Source organism: Aptenodytes forsteri, unplaced genomic scaffold (genome assembly GCF_000699145.1).
Source record: "Aptenodytes forsteri isolate BGI_AS27 unplaced genomic scaffold, ASM69914v1 Scaffold2098, whole genome shotgun sequence".
In the NCBI taxonomy this organism is placed as follows: domain Eukaryota; kingdom Metazoa; phylum Chordata; class Aves; order Sphenisciformes; family Spheniscidae; genus Aptenodytes; species Aptenodytes forsteri.
This window is the reverse complement of record NW_008795123.1, coordinates 43,943-61,338: the sequence shown is the minus strand read 5'-3', so window position 1 is coordinate 61,338 and position 17,396 is coordinate 43,943. Positions and strand designations below refer to the sequence as shown.

General features: G+C 55.9%; 1 protein-coding gene across 1 annotated transcript in view; it reads right to left on the bottom strand.

Moving 5' to 3' along the window:
- LOC103897204 (netrin-1) overlaps positions 1-17,396 on the bottom strand; it is a gene marked incomplete at its 5' end in the record, with an annotated part of 53,078 nt that overhangs the window by 7,187 nt on the left and 28,495 nt on the right. Inside the window, one exon of the mRNA XM_019471501.1 lies at positions 3,337-3,411. Within this exon, the coding sequence (XP_019327046.1) occupies positions 3,337-3,411 (75 nt within the window). The remainder of the gene's footprint in view (positions 1-3,336; positions 3,412-17,396) is intronic.

Sequence of the window (17,396 nt, the reverse complement as noted above, 5' to 3'; positions counted from 1 at the left end):
CCCCCGGTTTTCTGGGAGCCGAGCGACCCCTGCGCTCCACCAGGCAGCCAAAATAAACCCAGAAAAAGCTTTTCTGCTTCTGTTCTTGCCTGCCCCCGCCCCCCAAAATCTCCCAGCCTGCCCTCCCCACGCCCTGTTTCACTCCAAAAATTTGCACCAAAACCCATCTCGCGCGAAAGAGCCCAATTTAAAATAAAAAGAAAAAAACCCCAGAAACCCAACAAAAACAAACAGATAAGAAAAATAAATAAGGGAAAATATCCCCTTTGAATCGCTGAATGAAACGGGGAGCTAAAAAGCCCCATTGAGGAGCGCGGGGCGGATGATAGCTTCCCGATTGAACCCGCGGGAGAAGTAACTCTGTTCAAGCTAATTAGGGCCTTTTAGGACATTCAGCCCAGCGATGCTGGCGTAACGGTGAGGAAAAGAGTCTCCTAATTGGCTTCCTGCTGGGGTGTCAGTCCCAAAGTCTTTATTATCCCTCCCTGCACCTTTTCAACCCTTTCCTCCCTCCCTGGCCCTGTGGAAAGCATGGGCTGCCCCGGCACAGCCAGGCTGTGCTGCGGCATTGCTTACCCTGCTGCCTCTCCAGGCTGGTTTGCCCTTAAAAAGGCAAATTTGCGGCAGCTACGGAGCTGGCTGGGGCCGTGGGGCTGGCTGGGGACTCCCCCAGGGCCAGAAGGGCTCGGGTGGGAGCACCCCGGTTCCCGTGCTGGGACAGCCTGCGCCCGCTTGCCCCAAACCAGCCCCGGCAAGCGGCTTTGGCTCACCTGTGCTTTTGCAGAAGTGATGCTGTGTGATAAAAGAGACAACAAAAGCTCTTTCCAGCACCCCTATTCATTGCTCCCGGGTTTTCTCCTGTCCCAGACAGCTCTTGAGCTGCCCTCATCTCCCCAGGGGCTGTTGAAGCCTGCGAGCCCACATTACACCTTCAAACAAAACCAAGCGCGAGCTTTCACCCCAACCCCCAAGAAACATCTCCCTGTCGAGACTGGACAAGCCAAGGAGCGGAACCACACTGGGGCCACCCCTCAAGCAAAGCCCAAGTGCTGCTGCCGCTGAAACATCACAACCCTTGCCCTGACAGCCGCAGGGAAAGATAATGCTGCTCAGCTGGGAAACATGCTTTGAGGCAGATGCACGTGCTTTCTTTTCCTCCCTACCATCCTCCGAACCCCCGGGGCCAATTTGGATCACGACACATATAAGTTTCCTGCGATCAAATGGCTGCTTTCTCCCCTCTTCAGAGAGCAAATGCTCCAGCGTATGCTCAGCCCTTAGGAGAAGCTGGAGGAGCCAAGTGGGAAAATGAAGGGATGCACGTGCCACATGTGGGAAACGCATTTGTACCTTATTAGCCAGCAGAGAATCCACCCACAAGAAACCCAATGGCCTTAGTAGCTTGGTGATCAGCCCCACTCCTGTCTTTAATAATCCCATGTTCTAGCAGTGACGTTCTCATGTGTAATTTAACCCTTTTCTCTAATGGGAAAGGCATTTTTTGGACCTTTCCAACATCTGATGAACCTCCGGCAGCTGCTATGAGCATGGCCAGACCTCAGCGCAGCCTCGCTGGACGCATACCACGAGCGTGGCCCCGGCCTTGGCAGCTCATCCTTGCCGAGGGATGCTCTCCGCAACCATTTTGTCATGTGGTTAATGGAAGAATAAATGGGAATGCAAATAAAACATTTGCCTCTGAGCCCTCTTCCTTCCCCTGGACTCATGGGGAGGTGCCAGAGCACAAAGCCAGCGTGGAGCATCCCTCGGATGGCCCTGCTGGGAAGCGCCTTGTCCTGGGAAGAGCTGTTAAATGGGAATTCGTTCTGCTCTCACAAACACTTCCCAGGCACGCTGAGCTGCTGCTGTGAGTCTGTTTGAAGGAGGGAGGAGGTATCACCACCTCTGGATGCTTTGATGCAGATGGGATGGGTTGTTTTTTTCCTGGGTAATTTGGTGAATATATATATATATGTGTATACACACACACACACACATAAATATATGCATTCATATAGATATATATTATATATTCCTCTACCGTGGAGGGGAAGGGCTGGCAGACACTGGGGCAATCGCAGCCCCCGTGGATGCTAAACCCTGCCCTGCAGCGCCTCGTAATTCCCTGGTTGTTCACACGTTTGAAGGCTCAGCTCAAAGCCTGTCTCACTCGCGCACAGACTGCTCCCCATCCCTGGGTCAAACCCAAAGGCTCACATTTGGCCCCTCCTGCAGACACTTCGCTTCCCCCACTACAGTCTTTGTGGGGGTGATATAATTTCCAGCCCCTACGTATGCTTAGCACCGTTTCTACACATCCCCCAGCACAGAGCGCCTGTATTTAACCAGCTCTACCTGATTTTTCCAGGTCGGTCCCGTTCCCAATGCTCAGCTCATCCCAACAGCATTGGCATGGCTGGCGAAGGAGGGCGATCCTCCAGGCAGGTGGGACCACAGCGGAGCCACCCCTCCCCGCCTGCCCACACTGGGGTAGCTCGGTGCTGGCAGGCGATGGCCAAGCCAGGGCGGAGAGGGGCTGCTGAGCCCCAGGGAGGGCTTCGAGGGGTTTCTTGGTGTGGCGTGAAGAAAATCCCCTTCCAGGGGCACCCTGGCCACCTCCTCCATGAACCCACTGGTGACCATGTTGGGAATGGACCCACGTGAAAAATAATCCCAGCAGCAGAGAGGTGGGGCGGGAGCTCGGGACATGCCTGCTCCAAGCCGCTGCTCCTAGCCAGAGCTGTGGAAGGATGCTCAGGACCTCAAGTACCAGGAAGGAGGGGGATCCCACAGCTCCCCTGGCCTGTCCCGGGGCTGCACCACCCTCTGAACTTGCCTGGGAATTACAGTGGGGATGGATCCGGATGACGAGGAGCTGCCTGCTGCTTGTCCCCACAGCAAAGCACAATTTTTAAAAGCCGCTGCACGTAACAGCACAGTGAGAAGAGACAGGACACGGTGTCATCGTAACCCAGAAGACACCTTGGGATAAAGACACCATGGACCCTGATTTGGGGGCTGTCTCAGCATCTGCAGGGGGACTTATTTTTTTCCAAGGAACACATTGCATCGCTGCTTCATCGAGCATCTCTCCCTAGGGCTTCCTCTCCAAACCTGGCAAAAACCATACCCCAAATTGCCCAGTGCACACCCCAGCACGGGCAGTTGCCAAGGAGCAGAGCCGGGCTGCCTGGCCCCGGCACGGTTGAGACCCAGCTGGCAACCTGCCCCTGGGCTCGGTGGGCTTGGGGGCACCCTGGGAGGGAGATGCTCCTGCTCTGCATCCCTTTGCAACTACTCGTCCCTGGGAAGCGTCGGCCGAGAGGGGCGACTCACCATAGTCTTTCTTACAGTACTTCTTCATGTTGATCTTCAGTTTCCCCTTGGAGGCTTTGCAGTATGAGTCACAATCTGCACAGGAGAGAGGGGGAGGGCAAGAAAACATTAACAAAACAAATTAGCCTTAAAATGAATAAAAGGCTGGGGGAAGGGGGGGGACGGCTCAAAGCTGCAGCCTGCCATGAATAAGCAGCGTGCCTGTGATATCCATCTGCCAGGCCCCGATTGGGTCGTCTAAGGGGGCATTCAGAAAAACCTTCCTTTCTAAAGAAAGCTTTTCACAAAGGAAACCATCCTCCTGCCCGCCTCCCCCAGCCCGGCTTCCCTGGGCTGCCTCTGTCTTCCTGGGAGACCCCAGGGCCTCCCTTATTGTGCCACCCAGAGCTTTTGAGAGCCACACAAATTCCCCCTGTTCTCCAGCTCCCAACTGGAGCCTGCCCGGAGCCCACAGAGGCCCCATTGTCACCCCTAACCCGGGCCAGTGTCAGCCTTTGGCATTCATTGCCGAGAGATTCGGGCTGGGGTCACCCTCCGACAATGCAGGTCAGAGAGGAAATTAGCAGCCCATGAAGCATTAGCAAAGCCTTTTGGTGTCCACTCTACTGAAGTGTGCAAATAAAATACCCCAGTAGGAACATTTCATTTCTAATGGGCCCCCACTGCTGGGACACGCTGGCTTTGCTCGGTGCGGCGGGCAGGCGGGAACGCTGGCACGGCAGCCTGGCAGCTCTGTCGGGGCTGGCAGGGCTGGAACCGGGCCACGGTCCCGGGCGGCTGTGGGGATGCCGAGCCCTGCTCCGGTAGCTGCTGCTCCCAGGGAACGGCTCCTGTGCGGGATGCGGCTGGACAGCATCGTGCAGTCGGATGGCATCGTCCGGTCAGTGCTCTCCAGTCACTGCTGGGAACATCCCAGTGGCACCACAGCCAGGCAATGCCACAGTGGCTGAAGATGTGCCATACCATGCCAGCATCGGGACTGGCTCATGGAGGTACTGTCCATGCACATCCCATGTCTCCTCAGCACCCCTGGGGGCTAGAGAGAAGCCCCCAGCACCATGGAAACCCCATATTTTGGGAAAAATGGGACATGTCTGGCTTCAGTTGGAGGTCTTGGTACAGTGATAGTCCTTGGGTGTCTCCACCTCTCCCAGCTGCCCATCGTTCCTCTACAGTCACCATTGGAGACCAGGTGTGAAAACCTGCTGAAATGACACAGCGGGGCCCCAGGGCTCTGTGAGCGGGGCGGGATGCTGGGCGGGTGGGGGACGCTGCTCGTACCCCATGGCCAGTGGACACGGGGTGCCTGTATCCTGCCCCAGACCACATTGGCAGTGCCAGACGAGAACCACACTTGCCCATGCAACACCCCAAGCTCCTGTCCACGCTCTTCAGTGGACCATGACCTGAAACCTTGGGGGAGAAGCTGTGCAGCATCCCCCTTAGCATGGCTGTGTCACACACCGGGGTGGCATGTGCCACAGCCTCAGCAGGGCTCAAGGCCCCATCTCTTATGTACTGCAGGAACACATGCAAGAAGCAGTTCCTTCCTAGAGAAGCTCTCACTAAGCAGGCCGGGAGGGGAAACTGAGGCACAAAGCTGGGAGGTGGCTGCACAGCTATAGCAGTTTACAGCAATATAGCATTTTCCAGTGACAACTCTGCTTGCAGCTCTGCTGTGTACACAGGGACTGTGATACGAAGCCAGCTTTAGGACCAGGCCTTGTTGGAGGAGGTGGTCTCCAGTGGTAGATACTCAAAGCAAGCCCAAGCAAGGAGGGCACCAAGGTCTCCAGACATGCTGCACGGGGTGCTCTGTGCCCTCTCGGCTCAGCAGCCTCAGTGCAGGAGGTGTTCCTGGAGCGGGAGGTGAGTTTAGAAACATGGGGAGCTTTCTCAGGTGGAAAGGAGATGCTCCAGGAGGTCTCATGGAGACCTGCTCCAACCCTCTCCCTTGGCAGCAGAGCCAAACCCAGCCTGAGCCAAGCAGCAGCTTCTTTTTCAGCTTGAGTGGGGGAACCAACAAGAGAAGGAAGCCCAGAGAGCTGAACACCCACACATCCCAAGATGATCAGGTACCACCTCAGTACCAACACCTCTGATCCATGTGTGTCCCAGCCTCTCTCACCACTGCCAGGCAGAGAGTCACCACATTTCAGCACCATCCTCCTACCCTGCTGCTGCCTGCTGCTCCCATTCCTCAGGAGAGCACCCACAGTAATACACGGCTTCACGCTCTTTCAGTATGACCTGGCCAGGGCCAAAAGTGAAAGCTGTGATATGAAGTGGGGCACCTTCCTCCTCCAAGAGGCCTGGCCAAGATCTCTGCCCAGCTCCGACTGCCCAGAGCCCTTGGAAACCCAGGAACCGAGCCGATGGCCAAGGGGTTCCAGCAGCTGATGCCTCCCCTTGGCTTTTCTCATCTAATGTGACTCTAAACGTCACACAAAACTTGAATTGCACTGAGAAAAGCGTGGATATTCCATAAAAGCCGTAGTTCAGAGGATGGAGATTCGCTAGCAAAGCCCCAGCCATGCCTACACAGTGGGATGCCACCATGCAGTGGGATGTGGCTGCCTGCTGTCACCGAGCCCAGGGAACAGAAATATTCCTGAACCAACTCACTGGTAAGATGTTCCTGGCCACAAACATGGAAGGAATAGTCTATAAGGGAATAAATGTGCATGCAGCAACCTAACAGCCCAGGGAGGCTTTCCCTCACCTGCTCAGTAGAGCAGGGGACTGACGAGAGACAGGCCATCGGGCTGCTTCACCGGGCAGCCAGCGTGATTCTGCTCAACTGCAGATTGCTGATGTTTTCAGGACACTAACATGGTTATGGCAATCATGATGATGGTTCTCCTCTGGCATGAAAATCCTGGAGCGCTATAGATATTTATCACTGCTGTTGCATCTCATCCCCTATGTAGCAGCTGATCTGCAGAAGAGGCTGACCCAAGGGCAGGCAAGGAGCAAGCAACTGAGTAGGGCCAACGCTTGGGAGCTCTGGCTGCAGATTTCTCCTCCCCTGGACAAAGCCAAGTCAGACAGATCCTGGCGAGCAGCTGGCTCTGAGCACTAGTGATGGGCATGGGTGGAAAGCAACTCCCACCTGCAAGCCCCATGGCTCGGCCCCAGGATCTGCAAGAGCAGATCCTTCTCCAATCCCACAGTACTGCTTCTGGATCCAGCCCCAAGAAATAGCAATCAGCTAGAAACCATCATTCTGGACTTCAGTCCAGACCACTCACAAGAACACCCCCAAGTCTATCCAGCAACCTCTCCCCACGGAAACATCCCTAGCCACATCTGAGCTTCCCAATCCCTATGCTCCTGCCACAATATTTCCAGTCTGCCTGAGATTACAAACCTGCCAGAAACCCATCCCAGCACCATTTCCCAGCCAGGGAGGCTGTGAGATGATGGGGCACCACCCAGCTGCCCCCCAAGCCCTGCAGGACAGCACCCCATCCCCACAGCCTCTGCTTGCTCCCTGGCTGCAAACCTGAAACCAGGTTTGCGGCTCAAGACACCCAGCTACAGCCCAGGTCTAACCCTGCTTTTACTGACACAACCCCTGTCCCAGCTACAGCCCAGGTCTAACCCTGCTTCTACTGACACAACCCCTGTCTGCCTGCCTTCCCTTTCTCTTTCTTTTTCTCCCAACGCCATAGGCTGTGCCAGAGCCTCAGCTGGTTTAAATTGAACTTGATGTGGCCAGACCCAGCTGGTGTAAATCAGTGTAAATCACCAGACGCCAGGGCTGATTTACATGGGTGGGGGATTTGCCCCAGTTCATTTCCTTTGTCTCCTACGTAGAGAGAGCTCTCCTGCCTCCTGGGTGACTTGGAGGTCCTCCGGGGCCTCTTTGGGAGAGCAAACGAAACTTCTCAGAGCAAAAAGTCTTGAGTTTGTGTTTGCTGGTAAGCAGTGCTACATATGTGGGGTGATGCTGCAAGATCACTGCTTGCTCAGGGAAAGTGCACGGAGGGGATAGTACAGGATATTATTTCAATGCTGCCTAATGCCTAGAAAAGACCCTGCTCTCGTCCATCAAGTGTCGTTTCAGCAGTTTAGGCTCCGAGGGAATGTTTGTTGGGCTGCCGGTCCCCTGATGGAAGCTGATAGCAGAGCCAAGCTCAAAGGCTGGGGAAGGGATGGGAGGAAGGGGCAGCAGGCTGAAACGGGAGAAGAGGATTGATCTGGAGCCTGGAGTGCTCTAAATGCTGTTTCAGTGACTCCTGCATGCGTACAGGAGATACACGTGATGTGAGACTCTTGCAGAATTTGTTCCCAAATTCTTCTGTAACAAAGTCCCAAGGCCTGTGTGCTTGTCCTGGCTGCACGAGAGGCTCCCTGTCCTGCAGGTCCCTCTCGCCCATCTCCGTGAGGTTGCAGAGGATCAGCCTGGGGTAACCCGCCCTTGGAAGGTGATGCCAGAGTCTGACCAAAAGGCCAGGCTGAGAGTAAAAGGAGGCTGCCTGAAGAAGTGAAGCCTCCTTTGAGATGGGGAACAACCTGGTACCTGAAGCATGGGGTGGCAAGTGTCCAGGTCCTGTCCACCCAGGCCCTACAGGCATGATGGGGTGGACGCCGCTTGGCTCTGCTCTACAGGACTGGTGGATGGGGTCAGCCCCAGCTCTCTGCCCCATCATGGTGTGGACAGATGTCCCGGGTGCATGGGGGTGCAGAACAAGGGTTGGTCCTCACCCCAGTGCTGTCCTGCCCTGCTCCTCCTCCCGGGCAGACCTGCCCTCTCAGCCTGCCTGGCCCCAGGTAGGGCTTGCCTGCCCTCAGCAGACCCTGAAACCTCTCCGAGTCCCTCCTAGCCTGCGTTTAGCCTGGCCACCCCCCTTCTGAAGGACTCAAACACCCCTGGCCACAGCACCGCGGTGCAGGAGAAATTGAGTGGCGAGATCTGAACACCCTCCTCCCCCTGCTCCCAGTGCTTTCCTCCCTGAGTTTGCTCAGCTGCACAAATATTTCAGTGCAAATCCCCATTTCAGAGATGCAAACCCAAAGCACAACCAGACCCTACTGCTTTTTTTTCACCACCGCATCCTAATGCGCTGTGACCCGCAGGGGGGACATCCTAGGCCTCCCTGCCGGGTCCCGAGGGCTGGGAGCGACTGGCCGCTTCCCTGCGAGAAAGCACAAACTTTCTGCGTTTCCCGGATAAGCAGAGTGGGAGGGGATCTGGGAAGAGGCGGTTGGCGCTACTTGTTCGCAGAGGGCTGGGAGCAGGTGGCAGGCGGCTGTTTCGTGTCCATCGCAGCTTAGTAAAATGTGTCAGCATAGCATTCAGCAGCTTTGCAGCTCAGCCCATCCCCTTGATATAACTAATTCTCTGGCTGAGCAAAGAGTTTTCACAGCTAAACACCTTCTTTGTTTTGCTTAATTTTTTTTTGCAGAAGTTGCATTTTTAATTTCTTTTTTTTTAATGTCTTCATTTTGGGGGGTTGTTTGAGCAGGGCTGGGGCTGCTAGCATGAGACTGAAAGCTGTGGGAAGCTGGGGCCCTGGTCGCCCCACGCTTTGCTAATGCACCCCACTCCTGCCGGAGTGCTGATGCTTTTGGGGTTGGGCAGGATGGAGGTGCCGGCAGCCGGAGCTAAGGGTGCTGAGCAGCGTTCCCAAGAAGACGCTGCACGAGACTGCGTCTTGCTGCGCTTGCAGTTCCGAAATGAGCTTTAAGCCTCTGCGAAAGCCACATGTCAGTAACGGAAATTAAAGGCCCCTTGATTCTGACATGATAGAACGATTAAAGCCACATTTCTTGGCACGGGTACCTAACTCGAAATGCAGATATAAGGCTTAGATCCCCAAGGGGATTCAGATTTCTAATCCCAATTTATGCAGCTAAATTCCTATTGATTTCCCCCAGGTAGGACCCTAAATACCTTTATGGGCTGAGATCCAAAGTGGAGGTGTCGTGGCTTAGAAGGGGAGACCCAGTCTTGACAGTTTGGCCTCAATATTTCAGAGGGTGAAGGGTGCTTGCCTGCTTTCTCTCTGCGTGCTTCCGAGGGGCTGCGCTTCTTGCTGGGCTCTGCGGATGAGGGTCTGGGTGTCCCCATCTCCTGTTTGCACTGGGTGGGATGTGCAGCCAGACTGAGCCTCAAAATGAGGGTGCAGGTCCAAATGTCAAATCCTAAATCCATGAGCCCATCACTGGAGAGAGCGGGACTGAGAAAATGGAAGTGGAGAGTCTGCTTGGGGTCCCAGATACCCCCAGAGCTGGCCAGTTCAGATCAATGGGGCTGTTTTGGTTTGCCCTCATGCAAGGAGACCATGGTGAGGAACAGCTTTCACCTCCTTTCCTTTTTCCCTTCCTCCCCAGCATTATCAGTCAGAAATCCTCCATTGGGTGCTGCTTGCAGGCTGTGGCCTCCCCGCATGGAGCCGGTGCATGAGCTGCCCCTTGCGATGGGGCTGTGGGATTGAGCAGCGGTGACCACGGGGGAACATGGCAGCATCCAGGTCCCCACCGACTCCGGGCAAATCTGTGCTTGGAAAGGCCGGCTCTGGTGCAGGATGGCTAAACCTTTCCTCCCCAAAAACCTCTGGTCCAGTGCTTGCATTGCTGCTTCTTCTGGCTTTCTAACAGCTCCAGAAGTTGCACGGGGGCTCTGCCCCGCCTGAGGGATGTAACTGTTGGCTTGGCACTGCAAAACCTGCACAAATGCCCACGGGGACAGAGGCGAATGTCTCGCAGATGCATTTTTGTGATCTCTGGCATCACAGAGATGCTGAAGATGACCCAAGCGAATGCTCCCTTCGCCGGGAGTTGGGGAATCCCAGCTCTCAGCTGTGGTCCATGCCCAAACCTCACAGCTGAGCTGATGGTGATCTCAAGCAAAGCCCCAGTGTGGGTGCTGTCTGCATCAAGACATTTCCTGAGCCCATCCAGCAATCACAAAACTATTCCAAGTGCTCTGAAGTACTGCTGCAGCCTGTAGTCCTGTGGGATGTACAGGACAACGTGTACAATAACCTGTAACTCTATGGGTCTGCAGAGCTTTGCACTGCCCCATCCCCATGGGACTGCACGCTCCTCCAAACTGTTCAGACTGTGGAAATGAATCTCCAACACCTTCACAGGCAGCAGCCCAACATCTTCAGCTCATGGTTGGGAGCATGGAGGAAAAACACATGGGGCAGAAGGGGTGCGCGTGGGGGGAGCCAGCCTTTGGGGAGGGCAGGGACAGAAACATCGTGTCTCTGCTCTGTGGTTGAGCATGGGCTCAGCTGGGTGCTTGATGTGCCCAAACTGGGCATGAAAACATTTCTGTGAGCCATCTCAAAACATCCCAAAGACGGCTGGAAGCCATGCTCCCAGGCAACACAGGGGATAAGATGCAATCCACCACTGCCCAGCACCAGGACAGGAGATGATGACCCTGTGCCAGGCTTGGCCTGCAGCAGTTACGGTAGAGATGCCTTTGGCTCTTGGATTTCTGGACAGTTCCCCAGATGACCATGAAATCCTGTTTCGCTTCCTGCAGCGCTGAAGCTGCCCCTTGCTTCTGTCCCAAAGAATTATTTTAACATCTCCTTCATCAGTCTCAGCGAATGACTGTTAGAGTCATTTTGGAGAGTGCCAGCTCTGCCAGCCAAACATGCTCGCTCCAAGCTTCTAGCTCCTGGCCTTTGCTGACGACGTGTCCTGAAGGAGGGGATGCTCCGGAGTAGCCCTTTCCTTGCACAGGGAGCATGGATGGGCTTCTCCCTGTGGGATGAGCGGCAGGGGCTGCGCCAGGTGCAATGTCTCTGGCTTACGGAGCACACGTTGACTGCGAGGGATCAATGCTGTAATTTAATTTGGGCCGGACTCCAGTCAATCTTTGTCTCAGAGCAGCCGCCTTTAATATAAAAGCAAACTTAAGGCAGAGATTGCCTCCCAGGTTATTCACTTTAGCAGCGGGATTGCTTCTCCCGTGCTCTGCTGCACCCCCAGCAGCCTTCCTTCCTCAATCCAGCTGTTGAACGGAGCAGGGGAGTCTGTTATGTCTAAGTTGGCTCTTCTTCCCCCCGGTGGGCAACAACCCAGCTAACGTGCACAATGCCTTTTGCAAATATAATGTGCAAATTAGCGATCTTCATTTTGGGGCTGGCTGCGGGACAGCCGGTGCCTCTGGCTGGGTGGCCTCGGCCATATCTCCAACACTGGTATGGGGAGGCACATAATTTGCAAGCCTTGGACCTGGGATGAGCTGGGACTGGGCTGCCCAATTCATGCACGTTGGCCAATCTGTAAAATGGTCCGCAGCCTTGAAACAGTCCCCTTCTCAGCCTGTGGATGGGGATCCTGAGGGCCTGGGTCTGCTCCCAGAAGGTCTGTGCAAAATCTTGGTGCAAAGCAAGCCTCTGGCATGGGGTTGCATTTAACCATGTGGCCATGTGACCGTGTTGTCTGTCCATGGTCACGTCCTAAGCTGGCCCGGGGCAGTCGGCCTTGGAGCAGCAGTCCCCACAGTGTGCCCTGGCAAAAGGAGCTGGCAGGGATTTGTCCCATCAGCTGAGACCCAGCCCCATCAGCTCCTGGGGCAGCCTTGGGGAGGGTCTGTGACCAGTCTGCTCTACGTGTCAAGGCACCTGCACTGGAGCACCTTCTGGTCTCCAAAGCAGTCTCAGGAGTGCTTTGCACCAGCCCACATGTGCACGGGGCGCTGGGGCCAGCCCTGCCCTGTAACGAGCACAGCCACTGTGGCAGCGAGCTGCACCAGCCCCGTCTGGGCAGGAAAAGTATGGTGAGTTATTTTCACTTTTTTTTTTTTTTTTAGGTGCTCTGTAGACCCTAACATTTCCCTGGGTCCCTATTGAACCCCCTGGCAATAGATATACAAAATCTTTTCTGCAGGATGGCCCCAGGACTCCCTGGGACCACCTGGCAGGAGTATCCTGACCCCTGCCTGCAGTCCTGCCTGGAGCCCTGCCTGCAGCCCTGCCTGCCCTGTGGCTGCAAAGGATCCTCGCAAGGCAGCGTGTTACAAAGACATCCTCAGGCAGCGGCCGGGCTTCTCTGTGCCTGAACTGGGGACTTGTTGCATGGTGCTGGGGGAAGAGATGGCTGAAACCCACCCATGCATCAGGCCAGGCAGCCCCCTGCAAAGGGGGAGCCAGGTCCGCAGCCCTGCAGGCATCTCCAGCGAGGATAACTGCCATTAACCTCTCCCTTGGAACAAGAAGGTGCAAATGAGCCCACAGTAGCCTCCTTTCTTCTGGCTGAACAAGATTGATTGAAAAACAAATTGGCGCAAATAAAGCATGTAATTAGATTAAAGCCTCTCGCCTGGAGCGGGTGGAAAGCAGCGGCCGGGCGATTCACAGGATCCCGCAGCCCCCTTCCCACCTCTGCAGCATCCAGCACGGCTCGGGGGATGGCTGGGGTACCGGTCCCTCCGGCGGGACCAGCAGCACCCTGCAGGATGCAGCCGGGGCTGCCCACAACCTCTGGAGAGCTGCCCTTGCCATGGCCAGTCATGCTCGGCTGCCCTGTTTCGAGCTGTGGCCCGATGCAGCATCCCGGCAGCTGGGTCTGGGCATGGTTCGGATGCTGCCGGAGAACATGTGTAGCCCTGCCCGTTTGGTCTGGCCCTGGGACCCATGGACACTGCGTTCAGAGGGGAAACCACCCCCAGGCACGACCTGATCCCCACTGCGGGTTGGGGCGAGTTTTCTCCCTGCTTCTTTAGCTTCCTGCTGCCGGTTTTGGGATGGGAAGGAGTGGGCCTGAGCAATTTTTGGTGTTTCGGGACATGGGTGCCTATAGCAGCAGTGGCCTCATCAGCATCCCAATTTTTCCCAGATATAAAGGGAGCGAGCAGGCAGGCTGCGGCCACTGGTGACACAGTGGGGACAGCCCAGCTGTGCCAGACACTAAAGCACTGGAAAACACCACATCAACATGGGAGTTTTATGGGGCATCCGCCCCTGCCTCTGCACCCTCCTTGCCCCTCTCCCAGGAGCAGCCGGCAGCCAGGGCTGGGAGCACGTTTCCTACCCGCTCCCCGCAGGACCAAACCCAGCGCTGAGCCCCAGGAGACATGGGGGACACAGGGTGCCGGTCCTGACAGCTCTTCATCCCCACCCGGTGCTTCCCCACTGCAAATGTGTCCCCAGACTCCGATGACTGACAAACTCCAGGGTTGCCGCTCCCAGCGCCCCCGGGGACACAGCCCTGCCGAGAGCCGCAATCGACATGATTAAATACGTTAATAGGAAACCATCTGTCTTCGGGAGCGTTGGCCACCCTATAAATTCCCAGCCTGACAGCAGCTCCCCGGCCGAGCGGGCGCTGCGCGGGACGAGGGGGCAGGACGTAACAAGAGCCGGGGCAAATCAGACTTTCCGCTCTGGGGGAAACACGGCAACGGAGGGCCGGTGCTGGGGACAAGCACTTCGTTTTGCCAAGGGGAATCAGCATTGGAAATGTCCCAGGAAGGGGAGAGAATCAGTTCATTTCCCTTCAAAATCATCATCATTATTTTTTCAGATGGGTTTGACAGTGATGCTGGGATTGCAAGTCCTTGCTCTGAAGCTCGTGGCTTGGCTATGGTGCCCAGGGCTTGTGGGCACCCAGGTCCCCCCAGTGTCGGAAAGACGGTCCCCGAGGTGGCAGCATCCCAGGGCTGGGGATGTGGGGGTGGAAGGATGCAGGGATGGAGGAATGGAGGGAGGCGGGGATGGAGGGAAGCAGGGATGCAGGGATGTGGGGATGGAGGAATGGAGGGATTTGGGCATGGAAGATGCGATGAGATTATAAGAGCACGATGCAGTTGTGCGTGAAGCTTATCTGCATTTCAGCAGAAGTTTTGTGCTCATTTGTTTTGTTTTGTTCTGTTTTCACAGACTTTCTGAAATATTTTGAAGTGACCAGAAGTTTCCTCACTGGAAGCGCCTCACCCCTATTGTGCTCACAGCCATTCACTGCAGATCACCATGAGAAAACTCCTCTTTTCAGGAGGGAGCTGGATGCTGCGGCCGATCAATCAGTCAATCAATCACGCAGTCAATCCATCACCTTGCTTACAGCCTGAGACAAGTGAGAGAATACCCACGCAGGGCTGAATTAATTACTCATTTGGATGGGTACAAAGCTGGAGACACCCAGACTGAGCCCAGATTTACACCAGAGTGACTGAAATGAGAATTTCGCCTCCTGATTGTACCACAGGCAGCTGTGCAGACCTTTATTCCCAGCCTGTGGGATGCTCCTGGCTCTCCGCAGAGCTCGTGCTCACTGTTAGCGCTTCCTTGGAGCTGTGATTTTTCTCTCTACCAGTGCAAAGTCCCCTCTGGCCATGCCCCATCCCTGGCTCTGGGAGCATCCTCACCAAGACAGAGCAGGCACGGGCTGTGCCCGCAGCCTGGCAGCTCCTCCCCAGCCCGGCCAGCAGCCGGGAGCTCTTCGGGCAGGAGGTGAGCGCTGCCGAGCCCTGCGCCTGGCTCCGGCCAGTCCCTTGTGCTGCTGATCCTCTCCAGATGTGCAAGCACTAACACAAGTGCGCACACACATGCACACACTCCTTTTCATTGAATATCAGTGCCGGGTGATGACCAAGACATGTTGCCACTTCAAATCTGAAAAAAACTAAGGCTAGCCTGTACTCTGCTTGCAGGTCTGCAGAGTTAAGACTTTGTGATTTCCTTTGTTGGTCTTGAGACAAATCTAGTTTGAAATCAGATATCTCCTCAGGCTTTTCCCTTTCAATACGTATTGGCTGGCAAAAGCTAAACTCTCTCATGTCTTTCGATAGTCCCTTTTGTGTTAAATTTGCAAGGTGCTATATAAGTTGGGGTTTTGGTGTATTTTTTTCAGTTTGCCTCTGATAGAGGAGATCTGCCCAAGGATCAGCTTCCCACAGGAACCTGTGCTCCCTCCGCTCAGTGGAAAGCATCCCTCCCTCCTCCGGGCAGGGTGCCTGTGGCAGGGCAGCACCTTGGGGAGCACAGCACCCGGCCGGGCCAGCCACCCTGGGGGCTGGCAGGAGGCTGGAGGAGGTTGGGTGGCTGTGCCATGCCCAGCAGCTGAGGCTCATAGCCAGCCAGCCAGCCCAGCCAAGCAGAGACCTGGACCTGCTGGGGTGACTGGGCTGGTTTGGGGCCACTTCTGAGGCAAAACCACAGCACAGGGGGAGACTCCAACCCAACCATCACTCCATGGGGGGCCAAGGCCATGGGAGGCAGGGGGAGATGGACTTTCAAGGGACATCTCCCCGGCCCCTCTGAAACAGCCTCTGAGCCTACGTTGGCAAGACGCCATGGGCAAGTGCCATCATCCAAGCAAAACGACGGTGGTGCAACCCGGGCGCAGAGCTGCCCCCTTCCCTCCCTGCTTGCTCAGTGCTCTGGGAAGGAGGGAAGAGGTCAGCTTCAGCATGGTGTGGGACTTGCTTCCTCCAGCCCTCTGAGATCCCACCCAAGAGCCGTGTTCACATGCCCGTGCCCAAGCACAGAGTGATGAGCCAGGTCCTCTCTGGCCAAGCCGACAGCGTGCATTGCATTTGCCCCTGTGGGTACAACACTGGGGAGAGATTTGCCACTGGCTTCACTCGGGGATGGAGCTGGTTCAGCGGTTTAGATAAGCATTCTGGAAGGGGCCGGGGAGCATTGGTTTGGCCCCGCGTCCCATCCCGACCGGAGGTGCTGTGCAATGCCAGCGGCCCATCCCCACGCTGTCATTTTCCGAGCAAGCCTCGCACCCCTCACAGATGTTGTGGAGGCAGCTGGCGGCTCACATGGCGTTGACTCCTTGTTTCCAGCTGCTGCAGCTCATTAAAAGGAGCTATGGTACATTTAATCCTTTCCTAATGTCACTTTTCCCTTGAAGCTGTTGCTGCAGTGATGATCACAGTGTTTATGTGAACATGAGCAGGGGGGACAGTGGTCCACAGCCTCTGCTTGGGAGTGTAGATGTGGAGCCAAAAAGACCGCGTTCCCACAGGGATGCATGGGTACAGGCTGGCCAGGAGGCTGGAAATAAGGAGGTGGCTCCCAGCTGCCCAAGCCATGACATTCAAGCACAGCCCCCGTACCCACGGTGGGAGCAAGGGATTTAACCCATCTTTGAACGGTGCCTGGTGAGGTTTTGCTGGAGCAATGCGAGCGCTGGTGCCAGCAGATCTGAAGGACCCCTTTTCTTCCACGTCCATCTATGAGGATGGCTGTGAACCCAGGACCATCCTCTGAAATCTGCATTTTGCCCTTCTGCTGTGGGACGGACGAGTTCTGTTCCTGCTGCACACCCCCGTGATTGCCCCAGGGGTGATGGTATGTACCTGGGACCAGGGGACTCTTCTAGGGTGACCTTGCATCGCCCTGTTTCATCTAGGCATGGGCAGGCAAAAATTAAAGCCTTTGACCTTCAGACAAAAGAAAAACAACCTTTTTTTAGGGCAGGGCTACTCTGACTACCAGCAAATGATGCTGAGGCAGGAGCACCAACTCATCAGAGAGGCCAATTTTCCCCATTTCTGGCTCTCAGTGGAGGTTTCTGGTTAAAATTTGGAAATTTCACCCCAAAGCCCAAGCCTGTAAGTAGTGAAAAGCCAGCTGCAGCCTGGGAAGGATGCACAGCCTCCAGCTCTGCCATGGGACGGGCTGGGAAGAAATCAGGGGTGTTCGCGAAGCTGGGACATTGATGGGGGGTGGTGGAAGGGGCAGGGAGCCCCGTGGAGGTTGCTGCGGGAGGTTTGCGTGGGGCATGCATGTGCAGGTGCACGTGTGGTGCACAGGGAAGGAATGGGTCGCATGGGGGTGGTGGTTTGTCCCAAGTGCTCCCAAAGATGCGTGGTGGGGGCTCTGCAAGAAATCAGGGGTGTTCGCGAAGCTGGGACATTGATGGGGGGTGGTGGAAGGGGCAGGGAGCCCCGTGGAGGTTGCTGCGGGAGGTTTGCGTGGGGCATGCATGTGCAGGTGCACGTGTGGTGCACAGGGAAGGAATGGGTCGCATGGGGGTGGTGGTTTGTCCCAAGTGCTCCCAAAGATGCGTGGTGGGGGCTCTGCACTGCGACGGCACCAGGCCGCCCCGCCCCGTGGAGGTTGCTGCGTTTGCGTGGG